The 27,092-nt window shown below is 35.4% G+C and overlaps 1 protein-coding gene across 5 annotated transcripts in view; it reads left to right on the plus strand.

Annotated features, from left to right (window-relative positions):
- LOC149944032 (uncharacterized) overlaps positions 1-25,254 on the plus strand; it is an 89,922-nt gene extending 64,668 nt beyond the window's left edge. For 3 of the 5 annotated variants that reach the window (XM_090175384.1, XM_090175386.1, XM_090175385.1), the window contains 8 exons: positions 2,404-2,560; positions 5,645-5,807; positions 18,809-18,925; positions 18,990-19,064; positions 19,291-19,482; positions 19,551-19,647; positions 19,712-23,343; positions 23,651-25,254. In XM_090175384.1, the coding sequence (XP_090031510.1) occupies positions 2,404-2,560; positions 5,645-5,807; positions 18,809-18,925; positions 18,990-19,064; positions 19,291-19,482; positions 19,551-19,647; positions 19,712-23,343; positions 23,651-23,731 (4,514 nt within the window). In that variant the 3' untranslated portion in view covers positions 23,732-25,254. Of the gene's footprint in view, positions 1-2,403; positions 2,561-5,644; positions 5,808-13,887; positions 13,992-14,062; positions 14,082-18,808; positions 18,926-18,989; positions 19,065-19,290; positions 19,483-19,550; positions 19,648-19,711; positions 23,344-23,650 lie in introns of those variants that run through there. The other 2 variants (XM_090175387.1, XM_090175388.1) reach the window with 2 other exon arrangements.
- Positions 25,255-27,092: the final 1,838 nt, after the last annotated feature.

Here is a 27,092-nt window from a genome sequence, read left to right on the forward strand (position 1 = left end):
AAACTTATACGTTTAATAGTTGAAAATTGGAAAACTTATACGTTTAATAGTTGGAAATTGAAAATATAGTAGGTTTAGTAGTTGAAAATTGAAAAATTACTACTTTTAATAGTTGGAAATTGAAAAAGTAATTCGTTTAATAGTTGAAAATTGAAAGAGTAATATGTTTAGTAGTTGAAGATTTAAAATAGTGTTGTTAATTTTCTGGAAAAATAAAATGCGGAAAATTTTCCAGAAAAGTTTCCGGAAAATTTTCCGCAAATCGGAAATATAAAAATTTGAAACATAAATTACCTTTTAAGGGTTTTTAATGTTTTTAACTTTTTATCGATATAAAATGTCTAATATCAGTAAACATACTACAAAACATTAATAGCGTTACATTGTTAATCAGTTTAAACTAGTGTAGAGGTTTAGTTTTACTTTCAGATTCGAAAAAATGAGGTGAAAATACCGCTTTATTTCAATTTGAAAACAATATATTAGACTAATCACGGAATGAAAACTTTTTTTTATTTTTTTCGGAAAAATACGGAAAATTTTCCGGAAAAAAAGGCCTCGGTAATTTTCCGGAAAATTTTCCGACTTACAACACTAATTAAAAATGAGTACGTTTAATAGTTGAAAATTTAAAATTAGTACGTTTAAGAGGTGAAAATGAAAAATTATTACGTTTAGTAGTGTAAAATTAAAAATTAGTACGTTTAGTAGTGGAAAATTAAAAATTAGTACGTTAAGTAGTGGAAAATTAAAAATTATTACGTTTAGTAGTGGAAAATTCAAAATTATTACGTTTAGTAGTGGAAAATTCAAAATTAGTACGTTTAGTAGTGGAAAATTCAAAATTAGTACGTTTAGTAGTGTAAAATTAAAATTTAGTACGTTTAGTAGTGGAAAATGAAAAATTAGTACGTTTAGTAGTGGAAAATTAAAAATTAGTACGTTTAGTAGTGTAAAATTAAAAATTAGTACGTTTAGTAGTGGAAAATTAAAAATTAGTACGTTTAGTAGTGTAAAATTAAAATTTAGTACGTTTAGTAGTGTAAAATTAAAAATTAGTACGTTTAGTAGTGGAAAATTAAAAATTAGTACGTTTAGTAGTGTAAAATTAAAAATTAGTACGTTTAGTAGTGTAAAATAAAAATTAGTACGTTTAGTAGTGTAAAATTAAAAATTAGTACGTTTAGTAGTTGAAAATTCAAAATTATTACGTTTAGTAGTGGAAAATTAAAAATTAGTACGTTTAGTAGTGGAAAATTAAAAATTAGTACGTTTAGTAGTGGAAAATTAAAAATTATTACGTTTAGTAGTGTAAAAGTAAAAATTAGTACGTTTAGTAGTGGAAAATTCAAAATTATTACGTTTAGTAGTGTAAAAGTAAAAATTAGTACGTTTTGTAGTGTAAAAGTAAAAATTAGTATGTTTAGTAGTGGAAAATTCAAAATTATTACGTTTAGTAGTACTTGGGAAATTCAAAATTATTACGTTAAGTAGTTGAAAATTGAAAATTAGTATGTTTAATAGGTGAAAATTATAAATTTTATTTTATTTCTTTCATATTCTATAATAGTTTTGAAGTAAACTCAATACTTGAAAATTAAAAGTTCATAGCATTTTTAACTTGGAATTCTAGAAATTATTTCAATTTTCTAGTTGATACAATGAATTAAATTATAATTCTAGTTTATTATATTTTCTTTAATGCGCTAGTTTTATTAAACTTTTAATACGCCCATTTTATAAAAATTGAAAGTTCATTTCAATTGAGTTTTTTAATTTATTATAAAAAACACATACATTTTAAAACTATAAAACAAACGGGAACGATAACTTTATTTTCGGTATCAGTCGGTAACCTTTCAAAATCGCCTCATAAATTTTTTAAATTGAAAACCACAACTCACACACGCACTAGTGAACTCAAAATTTTATGACTTTCGAAACAGAGAAAAACGTTCGCTTATCCGCGATTGTCAAATATTCTCGAGAGCAAATAAGAATTAGCTCGCAAATCAGTACGCGAAATTTAATTTTCAAAGCAATTACGTAAAGGTTTTCTACAACCCAAACAATTCTTTCTTTGTTGTAATTTTCTACTTTGAAAATATAACCATTACATTTTGATAGTCGTATTCCAACATTAAGGATATATATTTGGATGTGATATAAATAAATTTACATCATCTGTTTTGGCTTTCTAATAAAAAATATGTAATTTAGTTATTTTTTCTGTATATAAATTAGTTAAAAGCTATCCATTTCCTCGTACAATATTTATTTCGATTGCAATTTGGTATATTTTGAGTGTTGAAAAGAGGAACTTTTTTCCTGAACTTTTTCTTCGCGCGGTTTTTCTCGTGATTTTTCCCGCTAATGTGTTTTCTCTTTCTATGACTGACGCAGAGAGTAAACGCAAGAGATTTCACCCTTTTCGAGCGGTGAGGAACATTTTTCGTCGGAACAAGAGGCAAGGAGTGGACGAGGACACCGGCGCCTCCAAAAAGTCACGCTCAACTAGCGAACTGTCCACCGTTCACGTGCCCGGGGAAGATGCTCAAACGTAATCACCTTTTCACACTTTCTCATTTAGAATATATTTTGGTTATTGATTTACCTTTATTAGAATATAATTTGGTTATTGATTTACCTTTATTAGAATATAATTTGGTTATTGATTTACCTCTATTAGAATATAATTTGGTTATTGATTTACCTCTATTAGAATATAATTTGGTTATTGATTTACCTCTATTAGAATATAATTTGGTTATTGATTTACATCTATTAGAATATATTTTGGTTATTGATTTACCTCTATTAGAATATATTTTGGTTATAGATTTACCTCTATTAGAATATAATTTGGTTATTGATTTACCTTTATTAGAATATATTTTTAGTATGGATTTACCTTTATTAGAATATATTTTCAGTATGGATTTACCTTTATTAGAATATATTTTCAGTATGGATTTACCTTTATTAGAATATATTTTCAGTATGGATTTACCTCTATTAGAATATAAAATATATTAGGGGTCGCTCAAACTTCTATTATATAACGTGTATCTATTAGTCTACATTTGCTATCGATTAGAATACCGTAACATTAAAAGATCATTGAATTATAGCACAGTGTTAGAACTAAATCGATAATTGTATTGTTCCAAAATTGTTATGGATGGTCCGACTCCCAGCAGACTTTATAAGCAGGCATAAAGGATGTTTTAGTCGGAAATAAAAGGAAGTCGTTTAACCGATATTTAGCAGGCAGTCAGTGGCTCCGGGCAAAGACCGTCCGATATAATAAGCGCTGTTTAAAGTGCAGCCGATTTATAATGAGAGAAATCTACAACGAAAAAAAAACTGCGACTTTGACTTTTAATTGGTTTTTGTCCCGGGGCTTCGTAGAGTTACGGGCACAAAATTATATGTGGATAAAAACCCAAGAATGCGTAAAATTCAAGGATAAACGTATTTAACTCCACGTTAGATCCAATTACAAGCTGGTCGACGTTTCGTGTGTCAATTGATGTAAGACAAGAAACATTTTACCGTACTTCTAAAAAATTTAAATTATTTTATAATTATCAGTTTTGGTTTCAAATCGAATATCCGATATAGTAATTTTAATTTATAAAACAATTATCGTTTACGTGACGTAATAACAGCTCCATAAAAACTTGTAGAGGTTAAAGGTAATAGTTAGTGTAGGGAGCTGTTGGCATGAAGGACTTGCCACTACCCTCCTACGTATTGTAACCCGGCCACCTGTTTAAGGCATTAAAAGTCGCTTGAGGACCTGGGCCTAAGGTGGTGCCTTGGGTATTAGCCTAGCTGATTATTATTATCCTCCTGCTATCTTGGCCAAGTTGATCGTGAAATATCAATTAAATAATTTTAATTTATTATTAGTACAATTAGCGGTTTAGCTATCTATCACGTAATCACCCTTCTAGATCAAATTCTAGTAAAATGGCTATAAACATTTAATTTTGAGCATATCCAATAGGGTGATACCAATTCGAACGAAGGGTAGGACATCAAAGAAATCCCGTAGACTTTCCAAGAAATCCGAAATTCAGCGTGGATTTCTTCAAAATCCGCATTTTTTTTCAAAATCTCGTAATCCAGAAATCTGACAAGAAATCGAGAAGTTGCAAAATCGTGAAATCCGACTAGAAATTTTTAAATCCGACTAGAAATTTTTAAATCCGACTAGAAATTTTTAAATCCGACTAAAAATTTTTTAATCCGGCTAGAAATTTTTAAATCCGGCTAGAAATTTTTAAATCCGGCTAGAAATCTTTAAATCCGACTACAAATTCTTAAATACGACTACAAATTTTTAAATAAGACTACAATTTTTTAAATACGACTACAAATTTTTAAATCCGACTACAAATTTTTAAATCCGACTAGAAATTTTTAAATCCGACTACAAATTTTTAAATCCGACTACAAATTTTTAAATCCGACTAGAAATTTTTAAATCCGACTAGAAACTTTAAATCCGACTACAAATCTTTAAATCCGACTACAAATCTTTAAATCCGACTACAAATTTTTAAATCCGACTAGAAATTTTTAAATCCGACTAGAAATTTTTAAATCCGACTAGAAATTTTTAAATCCGACTACAAATCTTTAAATCCGACTACAAATCTTTAAATCCGACTACAAATCTTTAAATCCGACTACAAATCTTTAAATCCGACTACAAATTTTTAAATCCGACTAGAAATCTTTAAATCCAACAAAAAATCCCGTACATGTTTTAGCTGAATGTCCGACCCGTCGATATCGAAACTTTAACTATGGCTGATATATTGGTATACACTTTTTTAACTATAGAAAAAAGCTTGGATGAGGTCCTGTGACGTCATAGTGCCAAGTCCTTATGACGACTGACTCTCATTATTAGCAAATTGAAATTTTAATTAAATGTTTTTCGTATTTAAGAATTCGCACAATAAAACGAAAACCGAGTGAAAATGTTTTCAATTTGACCGAATAACAAAAGGAGACATCGCCCAAGTTAAAAAAAAACACACAAAAAAAAACAATTGACAACCATAAAGTCGACCAGGCCGTACTCTTAAAGCAGCTAAATCATAGCAAAAAACCCATTAAATACGGAGGCTATAACCAGAAAACGTTACAAACCATAATAATTCCGTTCAACCATAAACATGGAAAAAGAAAATTACGTAGAACCTTTAAGAAAGAAAAAGTTGATCAAAATCGAGCTGGCATAGACCAGAATTGGGATGCAAGGGTGCACTAGCCTTAGAGTGCCGCTTCCAATTTAAATGGTCCGACGTTGAATGATAAAGGCCCGTCGATAGTCAAGTTAACCATATCGTCAAACTTCAACGCTTCGCGAAACCCAAAAATCTGGCTGGAAATAATGCTTAGTTAAATGTCGAAAGAGATTGAATAGGGTGCCACGCGAAAGGGGGGGGGGGGGTTATAATACAAAGGTAAAATAATAATTGTTGGTCCTAACCAGGGGCACACCCTTCGCGTTAGACCAGGGGTTCCCAAAAATTTGTTTTATCTATTTCACGTCGTGTTACGTTTTGATAGAGAATTTCTATATTTTTTTTTCCACCGCGTGTGACGCTTTTCGTATATTTTACAGGTTTGAAATTTTGGCTCCACCTTACGCGGCCGGTTTGAGCGTTTCGCATGATAGTATTTTCAGTCCGGAACACAGCGCGTCGGTTTTGGATAACGACAGTACGCAACCCATGCCCGCTTCGGCTCTTTCTGTGCAACATGTCGCCGGATTAAAGCGATTTCAAGTAAGTCACTCTTTTTTTACTCGTTTTGTCCTACAATTTTACGCCCTGTTACCTAAAATTTCCAAATGTGTGTCCAAAATCAGACCTAAAATCTCAAAATGTACGTCCAAGAAATCAGACCAAAAATCTCAAAATGTACGTCCAAAATCAGACCTAAAATCTCAAAATGTGTGTCCAAAATCAGACCTAAAATCTCAAAATGTTTGCCCAAAATTAAATCTAAAATCTCAAAATGTGTGTCCAAAATCAAATCTAAAATCTCAAAATGTGTGCCCAAAATCGATCTAAAATCTCAACATGTGTGCCCAAAATCAGATCTAAAATCTCAAAATGTGTGCCCAAAATCAGATCTAAAATCTCAACGTGTGTTCCAAAAACCGACCTAAAATCTCAGAATGTGTGTGAAAAATCAGACCTAAAATTTTAAAATTTGCCCAGCATTAGACCCAAGATCTCAAAATATGTACATGCAAATATTTTCAAAAAAATCGGAAACTGATTTTAAATTTTCAGAATATGATTTTTGTGTTGATTTATATTTTATAAGCCATGCGAGATTTTGAAACTGATTTCCGACTAGATTTTGAGATTTTCAAGTTGATTTCAATATTTAAAAAATAATTTTCCTCTAAAGTGTACGGGATCTTTAACAAATGTCGGACCCTCGTCCAAATCAGTCCAATAATATCCAAATCTACGGTAAAACTCAATTATGAAATCTCAAAATCGGTGCTAAAAATCAATTCTGAATTCTCAAAATCGGTGCTAAAAATCAGTTCTGAAATCTGAAAATCGGTGCTAAAAATCAGTTCTAAAATCTCAAAATCGGTGTTAAATATCAGTTCTAAAATCTCAAAATCGGTGCTAAAAATCGGTTCTTAAATCTCAAAATAGGTGCTAAAAATCAGTTCTTAAATTTCAAAATCAGTATTAAAAATCATTTCTAAAATCGCAAAAACGGTGCTAAAAATCAATTATGAAATCTCAAAATTGATGCTAAAAATCAGTCGTAAAATCTTAAAATGTGCTAAAAACTACCTATATAATCTAAAAATTTCAAAATCGTCATAAGACAAGAAAATCCAACTTTAAAATCTGAAAATCCATTTCGGATTTCAGAAATCACCTTCTAATTCTCGTAGGCCAAATTTTGTGAATGTCTGACTCTCGCTTTTATTATATAACAAAGTTGAACGAAGCTTCCAGTAAATATTTGAACCCTGTGAGTTACGAAAATAACTATTTATCGCGTTATTTTGTAGAATTACATAGATTAGTGCAAAATATTGACTCGTGGGGTTTGTTTGGTTACTTTGTGACTTCATTATTTTAACTTCAAATGTGCGTTTGTTACAACCTTTTACCTGAAGTAATCAATGGGTTTTATTCTAACATTATTTGTGGCACGTAAATTTAGAACGCTTACCAGAAAATCGGATAATTATGTTTAGATTGGGAAATTGATTTCTTGATTTCTCCTATCAAAACCGATTTTCGATAATCTCAATAATAGATTTATTTTACATTGCATTTTAATATTTTTAAGTTGGGCTTCGGTAACATAGCCAGAATATCGTTCGTGGGGGGGGGGGCTATGTAAAATTATAGAGGGAGTAAAAATTTAAAAAAGTCAAAGCTACGCCCACTGAAATATCTCCGTGATATTATTTCAAGGTTTTTACAATCTAAAAAAATGTGATTTTACACGAATATCGTTTTGTTAGATCTATTAATTAATCTTTATAAAACGCCCTTAAATATAATAATTAAATTTATTTTAAGATTAAATGTAATTACTAAGACAATATAGAATCAAACCGTGTACCATATTCCGTATTAAATATTATTAAGTTATAATTAAATCCGAAAAGCAAACTGGTGTTTCCAGTAAGTGAAAAATCCAAATCGTATATATATGATACACATTTAACGGGGGCCATATCGTCGTGGAACTTTTTAAAAGGAAGGTTGGCCCGGAAAATATAATTTTACCTTCCGTCATGATCCAAGACTAGTTTTGCGGCAGCGAAACACTCTCGAAAAACGAGTTTTTTCTTTTTTTAGACTTTTTTATTCCTCCATTTTTGAACTAGGCCCGTAAAACGCGCGTAAAATGACGTACGTGGAATATTTGAGTTTAGCAACTTTCTAAATAGTAATCGCGTTCGGAAAATATGCAAATGAGCGGGAAAAACTGGCTCGCTAAACGGGACTAAAGTGGGGCTAAACAAATTTTCAGGTAAATGAAGAATTTATATCATTATAACCGAAGAAGATTTTTACTGCTTTTTTGGAGGGAGGGTTAGTGTCCTAAGCAATTAAGAGCGGTGATTTTTGTGACCACCAAGTAACGTTACTGGTGGTTCAAAGTGAAAATTCGTGACGTTCTCGTTCCATTATTGATTCGGTATAGAATGGAGATTGTATAGAACACCTTTTAGGCGTATTCTGGTTTTTAGCAACTGACTGGAGGTCATGGCACTCGCCGAATTTATTTTAGAACCTAGATTTTGCCAATAGGCGTTGGAATTCGCCTTTTAAAAGATTTCATTAATAATAATAATAATTATAGGCACCACCTTAGGCCAAAGTCATCTAGCGACTTTTAACAAGGTTCATACAGATTTGGAAAACCTTGAAAACCTGGAAATATCAGGGAATTCGACTGCCGACAGAAAAGTCAGGGAAATATTAATTAAATTCCCATTTTGTTCCGAAAATTTCAGATAGTTTACCATAATAAATACAAATTTCCATCAACAAGTTTTTCTTATTAGGATTTGACTTTTATATTATAATATTGAACCAATTACACTTAAATCGTAGTTTATATTTGAGTTTATCTTGAACCTGGAAAAATCAGGGATTTATCCGTGGGAAAAACGGGATCTATCGGGGAAATCGGGTTGCCAATATGGACCCCGTTTAATGCCATAAATTGAGGTGGCCGGGTAAAATGCGTAGGAGGGTGGTGGCAAGCCTTTCATGCCACGCTAGCCAACAGCTCCCTACGCTCACTATTAACCTCAACAAGTTGTTATGTAAAGGGGAAACCGAAGAACTCGGGGCAAAACCCCTTTAACCATTAAACTCTCAATGTCGGATCGGTTTTGGAATAGGGGTAGAACCGGAAATTAGATCAAGCTTATGTAACTCGCTTCCCGGTTCAGTGTAGTGACATCTATTGGAAATCTTAATCATAATCAATCTGACCAATATATTAGACGGGTTAAGCACGCGTTGGGGAAACTTAAGGAGTGTAGCTTTATTCCGAATAATCTACACGCTACAAGCTCCCCCTATACGTTTTAAGAGTTGGCTTAAACTGTCTAATATACTTAACCTAACTCTCTAAAGACTCTCTACTTTCTAAAGACTTTTCGTGACAACTCCCGTAAAATTTTTCGGTTTAATTACTATTTAACATTTCTTATTTAATATTTAAAAAAATATATATATATCACGTTTTGTTTGTATACTCATGTACTTCTTTTCTGTCGGTCTACACACTAGCCTACTGTGGCTTCGTAGTATTTGTTCATATAAATAAATAAATAAATAAATAAATAAATAAATAAACTTAACCTAACCGTTCAGTCAAAGCTACAAGTTTGCGCATTGATTACCGGAATTGATTAGCCCCATGAATTTTACTTCAAAGCGATAATTTTCGGTAGACACTGAATAAATCCCTGCCTTTAGTAATGGTCGGGGGGTAAAAGTTATTTCCAGAATAGCATAAGTAATATATAATAACAATAAGTATGACATTTATAAAAAATTATCACCAAACTGTTTTTAAATTTTCGAAGTTATTACGAAATCAAGGTTTAGTGCAGCACAGAGACCCCTAGTGTCTACATATGACTAATTCTAAATACGACTACCATAAGTAACATAATACCAATCAGTATGACAATTAGCAAAATGTATCATCGAATTGAATTTCAGAGATATTGAGCAATCTTTCTAAGTTATTGTGCAATCAAGGTTTAGTGCAGCTTAGATACCCCTAGCGGCTTAATATACTCAAGGATAAATATATTTCTACCAAGGACGATAATAAACTACTCGGTGAGTTTAGTCGCATGGTTGGCTGTTTTAAATGACACTGGATTAAGCCAAGTGGTTTTTAAAATAAAAACGGTTGTTTTTCAATCCTTCGGTTTTTAAAATAAAAACGGTTGTTTTTCAATCCTTCGGTTTTTAAAATAAAAACGGTTGTTTTTCAATCCTTCGGTTTTTAAAATAAAAACGTTGGTTTTTCAATCCTTTGGTTTTTTAAATAAAAAAGTTGGTATTTCAATCCTTTGGTTTTTAAAATAAAAACGTTGATTTTTCAATCCTTTGGTTTTTAAAATAAAAACGTTGGTTTTTCAATCTTTCGGTTTTTAAAATAAAAACGTTGGTTTTTCAATCCTTTGGTTTTTTAAATAAAAAAGTTGGTTTTTCAATCCTTTGGTTTTTAAAATAAAAACGTTGGTTTTTCAATCCTTTGGTTTTTAAAATAAAAACGTTGGTTTTTCAATCCTTTGGTTTTTAAAATAAAAACGTTGGTTTTTCAATCCTTTGGTTTTTAAAATAAAAACGTTGGTTTTTCAATCTTTCGGTTTTTAAAATAAAAACGTTGGTTTTTCAATCCTTTGGTTTTTAAAATAAAAACGTTGGTTTTTCAATCCTTTGGTTTTTAAAATAAAAACGTTGGTTTTTCAATCCTTTGGTTTTTAAAATAAAAACGTTGGTTTTTCAATCTTTCGGTTTTTAAAATAAAAACGTTGATTTTTCAATCTTTCGGTTTTTAAAATAAAAACGTTGGTTTTTCAATACTTTGGTTTTTAAAATAAAAACGTTGGTTTTTCAATCTTTCGGTTTTTAAAATAAAAACGTTGATTTTTCAATCTTTCGGTTTTTAAAATAAAAACGTTGATTTTTCAATCTTTCGGTTTATAAAATAAAAACGTTGGTTTTTCAATACTTTGGTTTTTAAAATAAAAACGTTGGTTTTTCAATACTTTGGTTTTTAAAATAAAAACGTTGGTTTTTCAATACTTTGGTTTTTAAAATAAAAACGTTGGTTTTTCAATACTTTGGTTTTTAAAATAAAAACGTTGGTTTTTCAATACTTTGTTTTTTTTAACTTTGCTACTATTCCCATCTATTTTTACATTTTCTTACCAAAACACTACAAAACTAAAACAAACACATCTTCTTGGCCAAAATATTTGTATATTATCGAAACTAAAATGAAAACTTAGTTTCTGGCGAGACTTTTGTAATATTGAATAGTAATAGTTAGTGTAGGGAGCTGTTGGCTCGCGTGACTTCCAGGGCTTGCCACCACCCTCGTACGCATTGTAACCCGGCCACCTGAAATAAAGGCGTTAAAAGTCGCTCGATGACTTAGGCCTAGAGTGGATCAAAGGGTATTAGCCTAGCTGATTATTATTATTATTATTATTATTAAAACCGAAAACATTATACAACAAAAATCTGCTATTCTGTAGTTGATTATTGGCTAATAATCAACTAGGCACCGATAATGTTTTAACTCAAATTAAATTTTAGTTTATTAAGAACAGTATATACAGTTAAATAGAATTAACACAAGCGAAAAAACAGTTTAAAAGTAATATAAATCATTGTGTAAAAAAACCTGGTTTAAACAAAAAAAAACTTTTATTTTTTTTCTCGAAAAAACTAGTTTATTTTCCTACCCGGTTTGGTCGCGATTCCAAGTTTTAGCTGGGCGAGAGTGTCAGTATCGAAAGAAGTTTCGGTCAGAAAATCTGCAATAAAACAACAGGAAGTGTCATACTTATGTGCTTTATGTTAGTTATGAGTATAATATATTTCGATAAAACCTTACGTGCATTTCCTATATTTTACTATAAATTAAACAACTTTTCTTGTACCTGTAATTGAACATCTACTTCTAACACTGCCACTTTAGAACAAATTCTCGAAATGTAAATCCGCTAAGTGATTCAATAATGCAAGAAAGCAGTGTACCAAAAATTATCATATTCTAGTTGTTAAAGTATACAGATATGCAATAATTACCTTATTATTTTTCCTATTTTTTTCCTATTTAGTGTCCTATATTTTCTTATAATTCGCCGGTTTAGTTTCCTATATTTTCCTCCAATTCGGGTCCATTAAGATAGCGCCCCCAAGCGACCGATTTTAAAATAACTTTCTGCACCTTATTGCACCATTCATGCACCATAGTGCACCACGGAAATGTTTTGTTGCACCATCTAGGAAAGGCGGGAAATTCAAAAACAAAAGGGGCGGGGGGCTAAGTTAACGACCGCACCCCCTAATTAGATATCGATAAAATAAGGTGCCTTATAGCTTGCACCTTCGATGCACTATCGTGCACCACAGATACCTTTCATTGCATCGTTGGTGCAATCGATAAGGTATTTTTCCTATAAAGAATATTTATCTTTACAGCCTAATGTTTTAAAAAATTGAGACGGTGCAATGACGGATTTCGGTGGTGCATGATAGTGCACCATTGGTGCAGTCGATTAGGCATGTTGTTTTTAGCAATATCGAATATTGGATATTTGGCGAATTTAGATTTTTTTAAATTTCCCGCCTTTTTATGACGGTGTATTATGATATTTTTGTGGTGCACGATAGTGCACCGTTGGTGCAATCGATTAGGCATGTTATTATTAACGATGTCAAATTTGGGGGTGCTGTCATTAACTTAGCTCCCCCCTTTTTTTTTATTTCCCGCCTTTCCTAGATGGTGCAACAAACATTTTCAGTGGTGCACTATGGTGCATGAAGGGTGCAATAAGGGCAGAAAGTTATTTGAACATTATCTACATCAAATCGTTCCGGTGATAAACAGGGGCCAGTGGTAGAAATAACAAAATATTCCTCTTAATAAGAAGGAACCTCAAGACTAGTTTTGCGGGCGCGCCCTAGAGATTTTAGTTACGCCACTGACTAGTTCAAATTCGGGGTCAAGATCAAAGTTCGTAAACATGGGTCGTACGGTCCAAAAGAGGTTTGAACCCTTTTATGAGTAAAGGGGGTGAACTAATATTTTACGAAATTTACGAGGCTTGAGTGGACACCTGTGTAATTCTACTGTCATTGAACTACCCTAACAAGGAGAGTACCCGAGGTGTTTATTGCCAATTTTTTTCAAAGTCGGCCGTAATGTAGACCTATATGAGATATGAAATTTCCCAAAAGGAGACGTTGTACAACGGAAAATGTTTTTGACCACTTAAACAAAAAAAAGATTTTTTCCTTATTTTACCCAAAAATTGTCACAATTTTACCCCCAAAAATGTTCCAATTTACCTAAACTTGATGAAATTTACCTAAATTATCGTAGGTGAAACCGAGAAAATCTCATGCTTTTTTAAATGGAGATTTTTTGTTTTAAGTGGTCAAAAACATTTTAGATTGCCACGGCAAATCGAATGGGTAGTGCAAGGTCTCCTTTTGGGAAATTTCGTATCTCATATAGGTCTTCATTACGCCCGAATTTGAACAAAATCGGCAATAAACACCTCGGGTACTCTCCTTGTAAGTGTGAAGCCGATAAAAGTGCTTAGCTTTGTTTCGAAAGGCGCTTGAAACACGGAAACAAGATCTAGTAGTCTAACCAGTATCGCAGCCGGTCGCAGGAACCAAATATTATTAGAAAAACGAACAAGCACTAGAATCGGCAAAATCTGACGAGAGACTATAAGGACAACGCGTAAGCTTACTTCAGCAAATACATGATCACGAGCCAAAGTTCGTAAAGATTAGTGCACACCGATACGGCCAATCATTCGTAACGCTTTGCCTTATATGGTAATAACTAGAATAGAAGCTGAATCTATCTCGAGTCGAAGATCCAACAATAGTGCGCGAACGAAACTGTTAAAAACGTAGACGTATTGTTTGCACTCCCTGTAATAATTCTCGCAGAAAAGGCGCTTATCATTATCCCGAGGGGCAAAAATTCCAACTCTGGCTTGATTAGATAAAGCGCCACCAAAATGCCATTTTAGTCAAAACGACGAAGACAACTAAGGTAGGATTTGTACGCGCCATTGCTCGAACTCAGACTCCTAACTTCTCCAAGGAAATAAACATTGTAATTCAGTTATGCAAATAATCGGAAATTAAATCATGGATTCCAGACGAGGTTCAACCGTTTCGTTCTTGGTTCGTAACATTTCTTTCCCGAGATTTATCAGTTTGTGATTATACAGGGTGTTTCAACAGGTTATACAAAATTTGAAGGAGTTGTAGGGGGTGAGTTGAGAAGTTATACGCCGGTTTTTCCCATTTTCCTACGATGAATTAAAAGAGCGCCAGAGAGCTTCAAAGTGTGGCCTACTAGCCCCTGGAAGTAGGCTGCAACAAGCGGCGGGGAAATGCGAACATTAAGGTAATAATAATAATAATAATAGGTAAAAAAGAACTTTGTAAAGAAATCGAGGTAACCAGCGTAAAATAGTAACTTTAAACAGTATTTAAAGTCCCTGCAGCTTGGTTTTGCGCTTGTTGCCGCCTACTTCCAGGGGCTAGTAGGCCACACTTTGAAGCTCTCTGGCGCTCTTTAAACTCATCGTAGGAAAATGGGAAAAACAGACATACTTCTAAACTCACCCCTACAACTCCTTAAAATGTTTGCATAATGTTGTGAAACTCCCTGTATTTAACTTTCTTGAAATACTAGTAATACAAGGGTCTATAGTAGAAGCGTGGGCTCGAGGTTCTCAATAGGCTTTGAAAGATTGTACATCAATTAGGCTTTTCATTTTACAAAGAGCCACGTAGCGGCGAATGCGAGAAGCTCATTAGCTGCTGGAATTCCGTCTGCTAATCAGACCATAAACTACATAGCGTATGCTTAGCAGACGAAATTCAGCAGCTAATGAGCTTCTCGCGTTGGCCGCTACGTGCTACGTGGCTCTGTGTTAACTGAAAAGGCTAATTGGTTGATTACGAAAGTCAGTGGTTGAATATCCAGGTTGCTATAGACATTAATAAGGGTGAAAATTTCTTTCTAGTGAAGCTAAAAAAAAGAGTATCGCCTTAGCATCGACGGGGTAGTTTGTTGCCATTTCCAGAGTATTTAAACTACTGTTGGCCGATATCGGAATTTAAACGATTTTGAAAATTTACCAATAGCAATATATAACCGATTTTGAGAATTAACCGATAGCAGTATATAACCGATTTTGAGAATATACCGATAGCAGTATATAACCGATTTTGAGAATTTAGCGATAGCAATATCTTACCAATTATTACCGATACCCATTATTACCCATACCCATTATTACCCATAGCAATATCTTACCAATTATTACCGATACCGATTATTACCCATAGCAATATCTAACCGATTATTACCGATATCAATATCTAACCGATTATTTTACCGATATCAATATCCTTCCGATTATTACCGATATCTCACCGATTATGACCAATTCCGAAATCTAACCGATTATTACCGATATCAATATCTAACCGATTATTACCGATACTAATATCTAACCGATTATTACCTATATCAATATCTAACCGATTATTACCGATATCACTATCTAACCGATTATTTTACCTATATCAATATCTAACTGATTATTACCGATACCAATATCCTTCCGATTATTACCGATATCTCACCGATTATGACCAATTCCGATATCTAACCGATTATTACCGATATCAATATCTAACCGATTATTACCTATATCAATATCTAACCGATTATTACCGATATCAATATCTAACCGATTATTTTACCTATATCAATATCTAACTGATTATTACCGATACCAATATCCTTCCGATTTTTACCGATATCTCACCGATTATGACCAATTCCGATATCTAACCGATTATTACCGATATCAATATCTAACCGATTACTACCGATATCAATATCTAACCGATTATTACCGATATCAATATCTAACCGATTATTACCGATATCAATATCTAACCGATTATTACCGATATCAATATCTAACCGATTATTACCGATATCAATATCTAACCGATTATTACCGATATCAATATCTAACCGATTATTACCGATATCAATATCTAACCGATTATTACCGATATCAATATCTAACCGATTATTACCGATATCAATATCTAACCGATTATTACCGATATCAATATCTAACCGATTATTACCGATATCAATATCTTACCGATTATTACCGATATCAATATCTAACCGATTATTACCGATATCAATATCTAACCGATTATTACCGATATCAATATCTTACCGATTATTACCGATATCAATATCTAACCGATTATTACCGATATCAATATCTAACCATTTTCCCCCAATAAATTAGCAAAGCCAAAGGTCAAGGTTAGTGGCGACATCTGCCACGTTTTTGAGAATATCGGTTTTTAAATATCGGGAAAAATCGGAAAATATCTTTATCGGGTAATATCGATAATTTAGACGCGAACCGATTAATCGAAAAAATCGCGTCATCGGTAACCGAAGTTTCGGCCCATCACTAATTATTGGCATTACCAATTTTTTTCTATATAGTAACATTACCAATTCTTTTTCTATATAGTAACATTACCAATTATTTTTCTATATAGTAACATTACCAATTCTTTTTCTATATAGTAACATTACCAATTCTTTTTCTATATAGTAACATTACCAATTCTTTTTCTTTATAGTAACATTACCAATTTTTTTTCTATATAGTAACATTACCAATCCTTTTTCTATATAGTAACATTACCAATTCTTTTTCTATATAGTAACATTACCAATTCATTTTCTATATAGTAACATTACCAATCCATTTTCTATATAGTAACATTACCAATTCATTTTCTATATAGTAACATTACCAATTCTTTTTCTATATAGTAACATTACCAATTCATTTTCTATATAGTAACATTACCAATTATTTTTCTATATAGTAAAATTACCAATTATTTTTCTATATAGTAACATTACCAATTCTTTTTCTGTATTGTAAAATATGTGCCCCCAAAATGGCGACCAAAGGTAAAAAGAGATACAACACTCAAATCTGACATTTATTTTTGTATGAATAGGGCAATGGCACTTTGTAGATTTAGCCATGGCTGCCATGTTGGTATACAATTTTTTATTAATCGGAAAAGTACGAGTTATTTTTATGACGTCATAGTGTTAAGTCCCTATTTTTCAGTGTAGCGGTTGCTTAAATTTGCCTGGCGATAATAATAGTCCCCTCAATATGAAAATTACGGAATTTATACCATTTTTAAAAAGTATTGCGAAATAATATTTTTCTTTTTAAATTATTTTTATCAAATTTAATTTTTCCTTGAATCCGGTTTTGGAATAACGAATCTTATTTTTTTGCATTTGTGATTTTTTTTCAATAACCTTATTTAAACTAGTAAATAGTAAGTAATATACTATAGAGACAGATACTTCATGGTTTAAAATAAACTTTTATTAAAAAGAAATTTTGCATTTATGAACCTTATTTAAGTCATGATGATTTGGTTTATGAGATACTCTTAGATCTCTAAGTTAGGGGATACTTCAGATCTCTAAATTAGGGGATACTCTCAGATCTCTAAATTAGGGGATACTCTCAGATCTCTAAATTAGGGGATACTCTTAGATCGCTAAATTACCGGATACTCTTAGATTGCTAAATTAGAAATAGAAAAACATTTATAGAATAAAAGTAAAACCTTTTTGAAAGATCAGTTGTTAAGAGTTTAAAATTACTCTTCAAAAATAATGACGATTATTACTGGTTAAGAAATTCCATACTGTTTACACGATAGAACTATTATGTCTTGGCGGGTGTGCAATATAAGATTAAATTACATCCTAAATGAGACACAACTCCAACTCGGAGCTAACTCTTAAATTCAATACGGGTATTAAGTTTCGCGTTATCTGGTGATTGAGCCGAGGCTCGAATATCAATTTACCATTACGTAAGCGTTTAGGAACGAATCGCCGATTTAATTTCGTACACCTCTTTAAAAGCTGACGCTATTGCTTCGGCATGAAAACAAACGCCTACGACTGCGTCCGCTAAACCAACAATAGCATTACGCAGTCTGCGAAAATATCACTGTTAATATTCTATTGTTCCACGTGGAGATTTCGTTTCAATTTACAACCCATATATCAAATTATCGCTTTGGGTTTTTGGTCAGTTTTTCTGCGTATAGAAATTTTTAATTTTTATGTACATTTTAAAAGCTACCTTTTACTAGTTCCCTCTCAAAAGTAATTAAGATAAAATATTGTTTTGGCTTGATTTATTAATATCGAAATTAAATTATCTGTAATATTGATTGAATTTATGACATTTTGCAAATCGTTCAATGGAGATCATTTACGTTAACTGTCTAGATAAAAATGTATTGTTTTACTCATTATCAGTTTTTTCAATCGCAAAATTCTTTGATTAAAGGGAATATAACCTCAGGTTTTTTGGTGTGGAACACCAACACTTCGACCATTTCCCGCTACCTCCTATGGCTTCAGATATTTTTGGCGCTGGTTAGTGATTTCCCGCCTAAATTGTTAACATAAAAAAACCTTAAAAAAGACTTGAGGTTATATTCCCTTTAATCGACATTTTAAAATGAGAAATATATAATTTTATTTATTATTTTAATGAGAATTTAAACAATTTTTTACATTTCGTTAATTAAAAATTTATATTATGACATTCACGCATTTTGCATACAGATGCTTGCAAGTTGCAATTTTAAAACCTTTATTCGTAGTAAGGCTTATAACCCGAAGCCGCTATCATTTCAACGCTCCAAATTCGCTGTAGGTCTACATTACGCGTAGCGTAGGTGTAATTCGCGTATTTACTACAGACGCGAACTCTCAAACTAAACTAGTTCATAGAGGCTGAACCATTACGTTCGGCTCTCAAACGAAGCTCTCGACAAAGATGACTTACAAAATCAGCGTAAGACCTAAAATCTATCTTCCATTTCAGGATGAGCTCTTCACCAGAGTTCGTGCCAGGCGCGATTCCGACGACGAGGACATTGGCTTGCCTCACAGTCCTTGCACTAGTCCCACCACTGCCGACGTACTTGCTCAAGGACTTAAGGTAGGTACCGAATTCGCGCGTCCGTTAAGAAATCAACACCGGATAATTGTTTCGTTTCCCCTAGGATAAACCATGTCATTCCAGAAGTAGTTACAGCGCTGGTAGTCTAATTAGCATGGGAAGTTCGGAAAATGACGAGGTAAGAGTGTTATGAAGTCTATAAAACCTTTCCCGACTCGGGAGCATTCTGCCCGAGAAAGAGAAAACCTCTCAGCTGTGCCAGTACAAAGATAATCCATAAACAAACCACTAGTACGCGCAGTCGCGTAACACCATAAATGATAACATTCTGAATATTATCCAGTTTCTAAATACGAGGCAAAGTTGAATAATCAACAAGACGCTAATTTTCGTTATCTATTTAGGACTCCGGTGGCGTCATGTCATCCAGTCATTCCTCGAGGATGTCATTGTCCGACCGAAGGACGCACGACTTTGACGGCGAATTGGGGGACGTCAGTCAACCAGTTCCCTTAAACCACAACGCGGCCCTCCACAAGATCTCAGTGCGTCCCAAAAGAACGCACGGTCTTCCCAGACACAGGAAATTGCAACAAGTAAGTACACGCGAGTAATTTTCGCAGTTAGAAAAGCGAATAAATAATTGTAATCCACTTTAATGAAGATCGCTGCCGCGGCTGTGGCCACGTTGCCCGCTACTCCGGAAGTAACCGAAGACCAACTAAGGACACCTTCGACGCATTCCGAAGAAGACAGAAATGGTATATATTTTTAACCGCTCACGCGGACTTCCAGGGTGAAACCTAAATTTATCTGTTTCCATAGCAATAGTTCCCGTTGAGGAGAAAGTTCTGAACATCAAGAAAGAAAACTTTGTGGATGAGGAACCAATTTACGATGAAGTTGACATTGAAGATTTTCTATATGAGGAAGAAAAGAAAGAAAGCAACCTTCAAGTTGCAGAAACTTCGAAGCCGGTATCGTCGCCTTCAACACCGGAACCTTTAGCTATACCACTACAAATGGAACAAGCCGCGTCTAGCGAAGAACCCCAAGCCACTCCCGAAATACAAGTACACAAACCAGAAATTTCGGAAGGTGAGCCAACAACCGAGGCACCTTCACCATTAGAAAAATCGTTACCTCCTAAACCGGTGTCACCAACACCGGTAGTAGTGGAACAACATTCGCGAGCGGCAGTCCAAAGTGTGGACTCCAACATTCCCGAAAAAGATAGTAACGGTAACACTTTGGAGAACCAGGAACAATTAGCGTCGATAGGTCCCGTCCCTAGTAGGGAGGCGACGTCTTTAACTCCCGATCCAGAAACTAGTCGAGGTGGCACTCCCGTCAGTTTGGAAAGCACCAAAATAATGTCCAAAAGCAAATCGACGGCGGCTGAATTGAAATTGCGTCATGAAATCAAGCAATTTAGCAAACGGCAGAAAGAGATGAAGGAAGAAATTGCGAAGATGAAGAGTGAAGACGAAGAATGGGACGTTATCGACGTCAAAGAGTGCACCAAATCCCTGGAGATGATATCGCGGGAGAAGGGCGCGAAGACACCCGTTAAAGAGGACGGAAGCGCGGAAATCGAGGAGGACATGACAGTGGTCAGCGCGGAACGATTCTTCACGCCGATCGAGCGGCCCTCGAGACAAACTGAAAACAAAGTTTACAAACCCGTGTCGCAAAAGGCCGTGACCGAAGTCGAAAGTAAAATATCGGTGGTACAAGATGAAGACCCCAAACCCATTAAAAGCGCCAGAGGACACGTCTTCACCGTCAACGACGTCAGTCACGTCCCGACCATTCCCGCCGAGGAGAAGTTTACTAGCATGGTACTTGTTTCAAACGCGAGTGACGACGACCAGAGAACCGAAATGTCCGTTATAAGTAGCTCGGATTTGAGTCAGCGAATTCCGATTGAAAGACCTCCTCGAAAGAAACACGATTCGATGGAAAACAAGAACAGAGTCACCAGTGGTTTAGTCACGGTCGAGAATCAATCTTTCTCGAATTACAGCACTTTAAAAATAGAAGACTCCGAAATTACGGTTCAAACATCACCAGTACCGTCTCCAATTACTGAGAATTCGGAAGTACCCGTCGCTAAAGAGTCTGATCCGAAAACCGACGATTTGAAAGAAAACGCTCCGACAATCGTCGAAACTAAATCTAAAGCGACAGAGAAAGTCTCCGAAGAAACTAAAATAGTCGACGACGCCAAAGAAAGCGTCAAAGAATGTTCATCGAAGGAACACAAGGAGCAGAACGAGCTTATTAGGGGAGACGGGTCCGTCGAGGAAGCGGCGATTCACCAAGATGGCGGTAAGGATAGGAAGTCGCTCAAGGAAACGCCACCCAAGAAGCGAGTCAAAGAACCCGAGCCATCCGAAGAGGCCGAGAAGCCGGCCAAAGTGGTTCTGAGAAAACACTCCGAAGTCAAACAGAGTAACCGAAGTAGCGCCGAAGCCTCCAACTTCAGCTCGCTGGATTTCGAAGGCATTATGAAACAGCGTCGCTCCATCACCGAAAACGACCTCGTGGCGCAGAAGGTGGTAGCGGACGACTGCCCGCGTACCCCGGAAGCGAGCAAATCCGGCAACAACGGCAAACGATTATCGGTAGAGATCGTACCCTACAACACCAGGGTTAAAGAGAGCAGCTACACGCCGTCAACTCCGCCTAAATCCATCCCGACTCCAGTCGTAGCGGACATTGAGGATGAAAAGGAAACGAGGACGAACGAGACTCCGCTCGAAATTGGACGAAAGTTAAGCTTAAAAACCGAGAACTCCGCGAGCAACGAAGACCTGACCAAGCACCCCGTGCAGTTCAGAATACGTCGAGGTAAAAGTCTCAACGAAAAGTCGGACGCGACCAAGGACGTCGGGTTACCCGAAAAACCGAAAATAGTTCGACCCAAATCTCAACAGGGACCGCTGGTAGCCAAAGACAAATCGGCGTTGGGTGATAAACCGGGAGTTCCCGAATTCATGAAGATCCAACTACGGTCTTCCAAGGAGGAATTAGACACCATCAAGAGTGAATCGGCGGCGACGGGGACTAGTGCCGGTCCAGTGTCTCCGGGTGCCGGTACTGGAAGTCCTAAAACCAATTCGCCGATACCGCAATGGGAAGTCAAGATAGGGCAGCCGAAATTCCAAAGACAGCAATCTGTTAATTTACCACAAGGTTTACCAGCGTCCGATACCAAAACGAACAGTCCCGAGAGTACGGGTCGGAAGAAAGATGACAAACCCAAAGAGAAACTTCCTGAACGAATCGCGCCAGCCCCCGCGGCTCAGGATAAAGCCGACAAAATCGAGAAACCCCAGAGAAAGGATTCCAACGTCGAGAATAAAGAGAACATGGGTTCCTCCAACGTCTTGGTCAAGGAAGAGTTAAATAGCGAAGAGTTAGTCAATGGCAAGGAAACGGAAGAATCGAAATTCAGCCGCTCTTCTTTATCGGGCGACGTCAGACGCGTTTCTCAGAGCTTGTCCGGAGGATTGGGAACTGACGCCGAGCCGGAATTGTTTCGCGTTTTCGCGAGACGCTCCATTAAGCAGAGGAACCCCGACAAGAATAAACAACAAAACAATAAGGAGGAGGAAGAACGTAAAACCGTCGAAGGGGAACCTTCCCAAGCACCGAACGGACAGATTAAAACGGAGACCAACGAAATCAAGGTCGTTTCGGAAAAGCCTCCGCCTTGGAAGACCGGAAACATTAGCAAATCGCGCGTCGCCGAGAAAACCAAAGACGTCAGTAAAGAAGACGACAAGATTAAGAAAGAGTCCGCGGTTGGTAAAGACGGTAAAGAAGTTCAGAACGCGGCGGATAAGGAAAGGTCCCACTCGCCTCAACGACCAAAGTTCAGGGCCAAATCCGTGCTGCTCAACGAGTCGCCCATTCCACCGCGGGAGCGCAAAACGAGCGTTCCGACAGACATTAGTTCGCCTAAGATTATTACGGACAACAAGAAACCCTTTGGTCCCGTCGAAACGCGCGACGGCAATGCGAAGAACAACAAGACGACGAACCCCCCGCAGGTTACGGTCAGCATCAAACCTCAGCGAGAGACCAGCCTGGTCCGAGAGAATTCCGTACCTTCGAACCCTAAAAGCCCCAGTCCAGTGTCTTCGCCGCCAATCAAGAACTCGCCACCCAACAGCGTCCCAGCCGTCGTCAAGAATTCTAGCTCATCCGCCCCTGTGGTCATCAAAAACGCCGCGCCCAGTAACCCGATGCTCATCAGGAACTCGACACCCACCACCCCCGTGAACGTCAGAAGCCCGCAACCAGACATTCTGGACCCTTCCAACGGATCTCCCAATAATAAGGACGGCAGTACGCCCACGTGGATGCAATTGGCCCAACAGCGGAGGGAACAAAGGGAACAGAAAGAACGAAAACTCTATGGTTCCTCCTCTAACTCCTTCGTTCTGGATGTAAGTTACCTTCACTTTCCGTTCCTCAATAAAGTTTTAAAACTAACTTATCCAGTACCGGTTGTTAAATAAATTTACTTGACTTAATTTAATTATCCTTCTATAGTATTTTAAATCTGTAACCCTATTAGTAAGTGATAACGCCAACATTGGCCAGTTTTACTAAAATGGTTAACCTAAAATATTTAAGAAAAACACAAATAAGGGATTGAAAATTAAAATACCAATTCATACCTGGATACTTTAGTTTTAATCATTTTGTTGTCATTTAAAATCATAAATATTGATAATTATAATTTTTTTTTAGAGTAATAACGCAGTCAGGCCATCAAGAAATTCCAAAGTGTTGGACTTGGTTAACAACTTTCAAAAATTGCAAACGACATAGATTTTTCCATTATAGTATTTTCTACCTTATAAGTACTTCTTTTTTGTAAAAAAAATGAACATTTCTTTAAGAACTCGTGAATAGTTCGTGAAAAATATATTAATTCATCCAAAAATGGACCAATACCAAAATAATTTTTTAATAAAATTTGTACCGTAAATTTATACAGGTACCGGTAATTAAAAACGTTAAATATATTATTAATAATAGAAATAAAAATAGCTATGGTTATAGCTATAAAAATGAAAGATATAATTAGAATTTGAAACTAGTTGCGTAAACGTTATGGCAGTATAAAAATGTATTTTTGTAATTTTTATCTCGAATTGTAGTTACTATAATTTAAGATTTAAAATAGCCTTCAAATTTTCAATGAAATATAATTAACGTAGTTTGTTATATTTCGTAAATACTGAACAATAATTCGGAACAAAAAATAAAACTTTTATTTATTTTGTAAAACGTCTAAAATGATAAGCGAATAATCCCTAACGACTACATTTTGTTTTGTAAGAACACAAATGGTGTCGGCCCAAGGCCTTAGACACCACTCCCTAAGGACTACTCGCGCGAATGCATTCGGGTTGCGTACTTTTGTAGCGCAAGTTCGTTCACTTTTTAATCATAAAATGTAAAGATAGATGGCGTTCGTCTGCGTGAAAGAGTGTCAGAAGAGATGGAAAGTGAACCAATTTTCGCTACAAAGTTATCTCCGCAGTCCCTTATTCTTAGGTACCCGAATGCATGGTTGCTACTAGGATATTCCTATAGTAAAAGGTGTATTGTAACTTTCAATTTTAATTTATATGGCTTCTATCTAATAGGGCGAACACGGTGTTACGTATTAATTACATCGTGCCACCGAGCCTGCGTCGTGCGCCGTTATTAAATAGTAACGGGAAAACCGCTAGTGTTGTCTAGAGCCATCTTCAGGATATTCGGAATAAAATATTCCCCAATCCTTCTTGCACTTGATTTCGCACTATTTGATTTTCATAGAAAATTAAATTCTGCAGCATGGGTCGAAAAGTTATACTGACCTTTTAATATAGGAGTATATTATTCACTTACGCTTAAGTATAATTGAGAAAAGGTGCCTTCGAGAAAGATTAAGGAATAAGACAATATGGATTTAGCTGTAGAACCTTTAAGTTCCTGTAAATAAGTTGTATTTACCGGTGCCTTTTGAATACGAGATATAAATTAATTATCCCATTACAATATACGAATTTAATATTAATAGTAATAGCCTACCAAGAAGGGGGCTGTTTTCATTATTAAAAAAAAAACAAATTTATTATTTTTGTGTAGATATTTTCGTAAGAACGATTTAAACGTGTCAGTGTTATATAATTTACTGTAAATAAGCGTGAGTTTTGTATCTATGAAAATTTTTAGCACTATCGAGAGTGAACTTCTTTGAAAATCATTATATTATTTTTCATCATATCACTAATTTTCAAAAATAAAAGCTGGTTTCAATTGTATAAACATTTCAATGTGTGCCTTTTGTTAAAACTCGAGTGAAGATTACATCGTAATAAAATGCATAATTAAATCGCCAGTATTTTACTTTCTGAAACCATGAGCTCGTGAATCGAAGCTTTATTTAAAGGGAGAAGGAACTAAATCTGATAACAAGGCTTCACGACTGGTTTTTATCGTAACTAGCGCCGATCATCTCTAGCTTCCGTTGTAGTGTAGTTATTTTTCTAAGAATTACAAGTAATTTTCTTCGCCTGTTATTAACCACAGAAAGCTATCACTACGCCCTCTTTTAGTTGCCGTCGAAAACTATATTGCTAGCTTATTAGCAGACTATAAAAGGTGAATATTTGTATTTTATTATAATTTTACTATGATTTATATTTCCTCCATGTTAAAACAGAGCAATTTGACAGAAGCTATGTCCGAAGTTGAGCCCCTTTAAATTATGTCTGAAGATGAACCCCTATAAATTATGTCTGAAGATGACCCCCCTTAGATTATGTCTGAAGATTACCCCCTTAGATTATGCATGAAAATGATTCCCCTTAGACTATGTCTGAAGATGACCCCGCTTAGACTATGTATGAAGATGGTCCTACTTAGACTATGCATGTGTTGAAAAATTTAATTTTGAATTTCGCGGCAAATATTGGAAGGAAGATTCACACCGCAGGAGAGAGATGGAGCCACCGTCAAATGATAAAGTTCAATATTTTAGCCAAATTGTTATCAGAAGCTGATCCAGCCTGATCAGAGGATTCCTTCGGTAAGAGCCAAGTTTTTACCTCTCCGAGGGGACAAAGTCCCCTAGGAGGGGTTATACAACGACCGTGTCTGTCTGTGGGTCTGTGGGTGGGTCTGTGGGTGTGTCTGTCTGTCAGGACTGCGAACGCGTTCGCATTTTCGGTGCAAAGTGTAATCACTGCGTACGCAGTTTCTCAAAGGGTTGGCAAAACCACCGTGTGACGGTGAGCGTTAACGGATGCATTTGCGGTTTGGTTTGGATGGTGTTTTTTCGCTCACCGTCGTGACGGTTTGGTGTATTACGGTTTTTGTAATGTTTATGCGTAGGTTGTGAGTGTTGAATTTGTTGTGTTTGTGTTCTGATGGATGTGCATGTTGAGTCTGTTGTGTTTATATGGGCGTTTTCTCTCCAACTTCTTCTTAATGACTTTGGGGCGGACCGAGTGCTGAGTGTAATGCTACCTCTCAACGTCCAATGGCAGGGTTTCCACCAGTTGTACACGGTATTCGTCTTAGTATCAATTTGCGATCGCATCGGGCGGGATTTGAACCCGAGACCTCCTGATTGACAGGCGGACGTTCTACCACAGAACCACCGACACTTGTTACGCCTTATTGAAAATTAGACCTTCAGCTTTATCGGAAGCGTATTTAATAGAGTACGAAATTTTGGTTTAATTGAAATAGAATTGAAATTGAAATTATTGCATCGAAGAAATTCTAATTTAGCGTTTCTCTATTGATTAAAAACAAATGCGCCACCCAAGTTTCGAACCCAGACCATTCGGCTTGGCAGTCGAGCGCTCTACCACAGAACCACCGATAGCTGCTTAGATTGACTGAAATTAAGACAGGCATCGTAAGCTTAATAGGTAATAAAGTCTTTTTTTATTAATGAATTTATGAAGGCCTAATCTGGTATTTTTTAAAGGTTAAATCTTGTTTTAGCGCAGTCAGCCGAGATTAGAGGGTTAAAGGGTAGACCCTGTGGGTGGTCCACTTTCTTAACGACCTATATATAGTTCTGTTAATTCAAAGGAGATAATTTAACGTTAATTGCTTTAAGAGGTGGCGGTTAGTCAAGTGGCTCTCTGTGCTTTGTTGATGGTAAGGTTTTTGCTTCTTGTAA

Source organism: Leiobunum rupestre, chromosome 5 (assembly GCF_980474605.1).
Source record: "Leiobunum rupestre chromosome 5, qqLeiRupe1.1.hap1, whole genome shotgun sequence".
Taxonomy (NCBI): domain Eukaryota; kingdom Metazoa; phylum Arthropoda; class Arachnida; order Opiliones; family Sclerosomatidae; genus Leiobunum; species Leiobunum rupestre.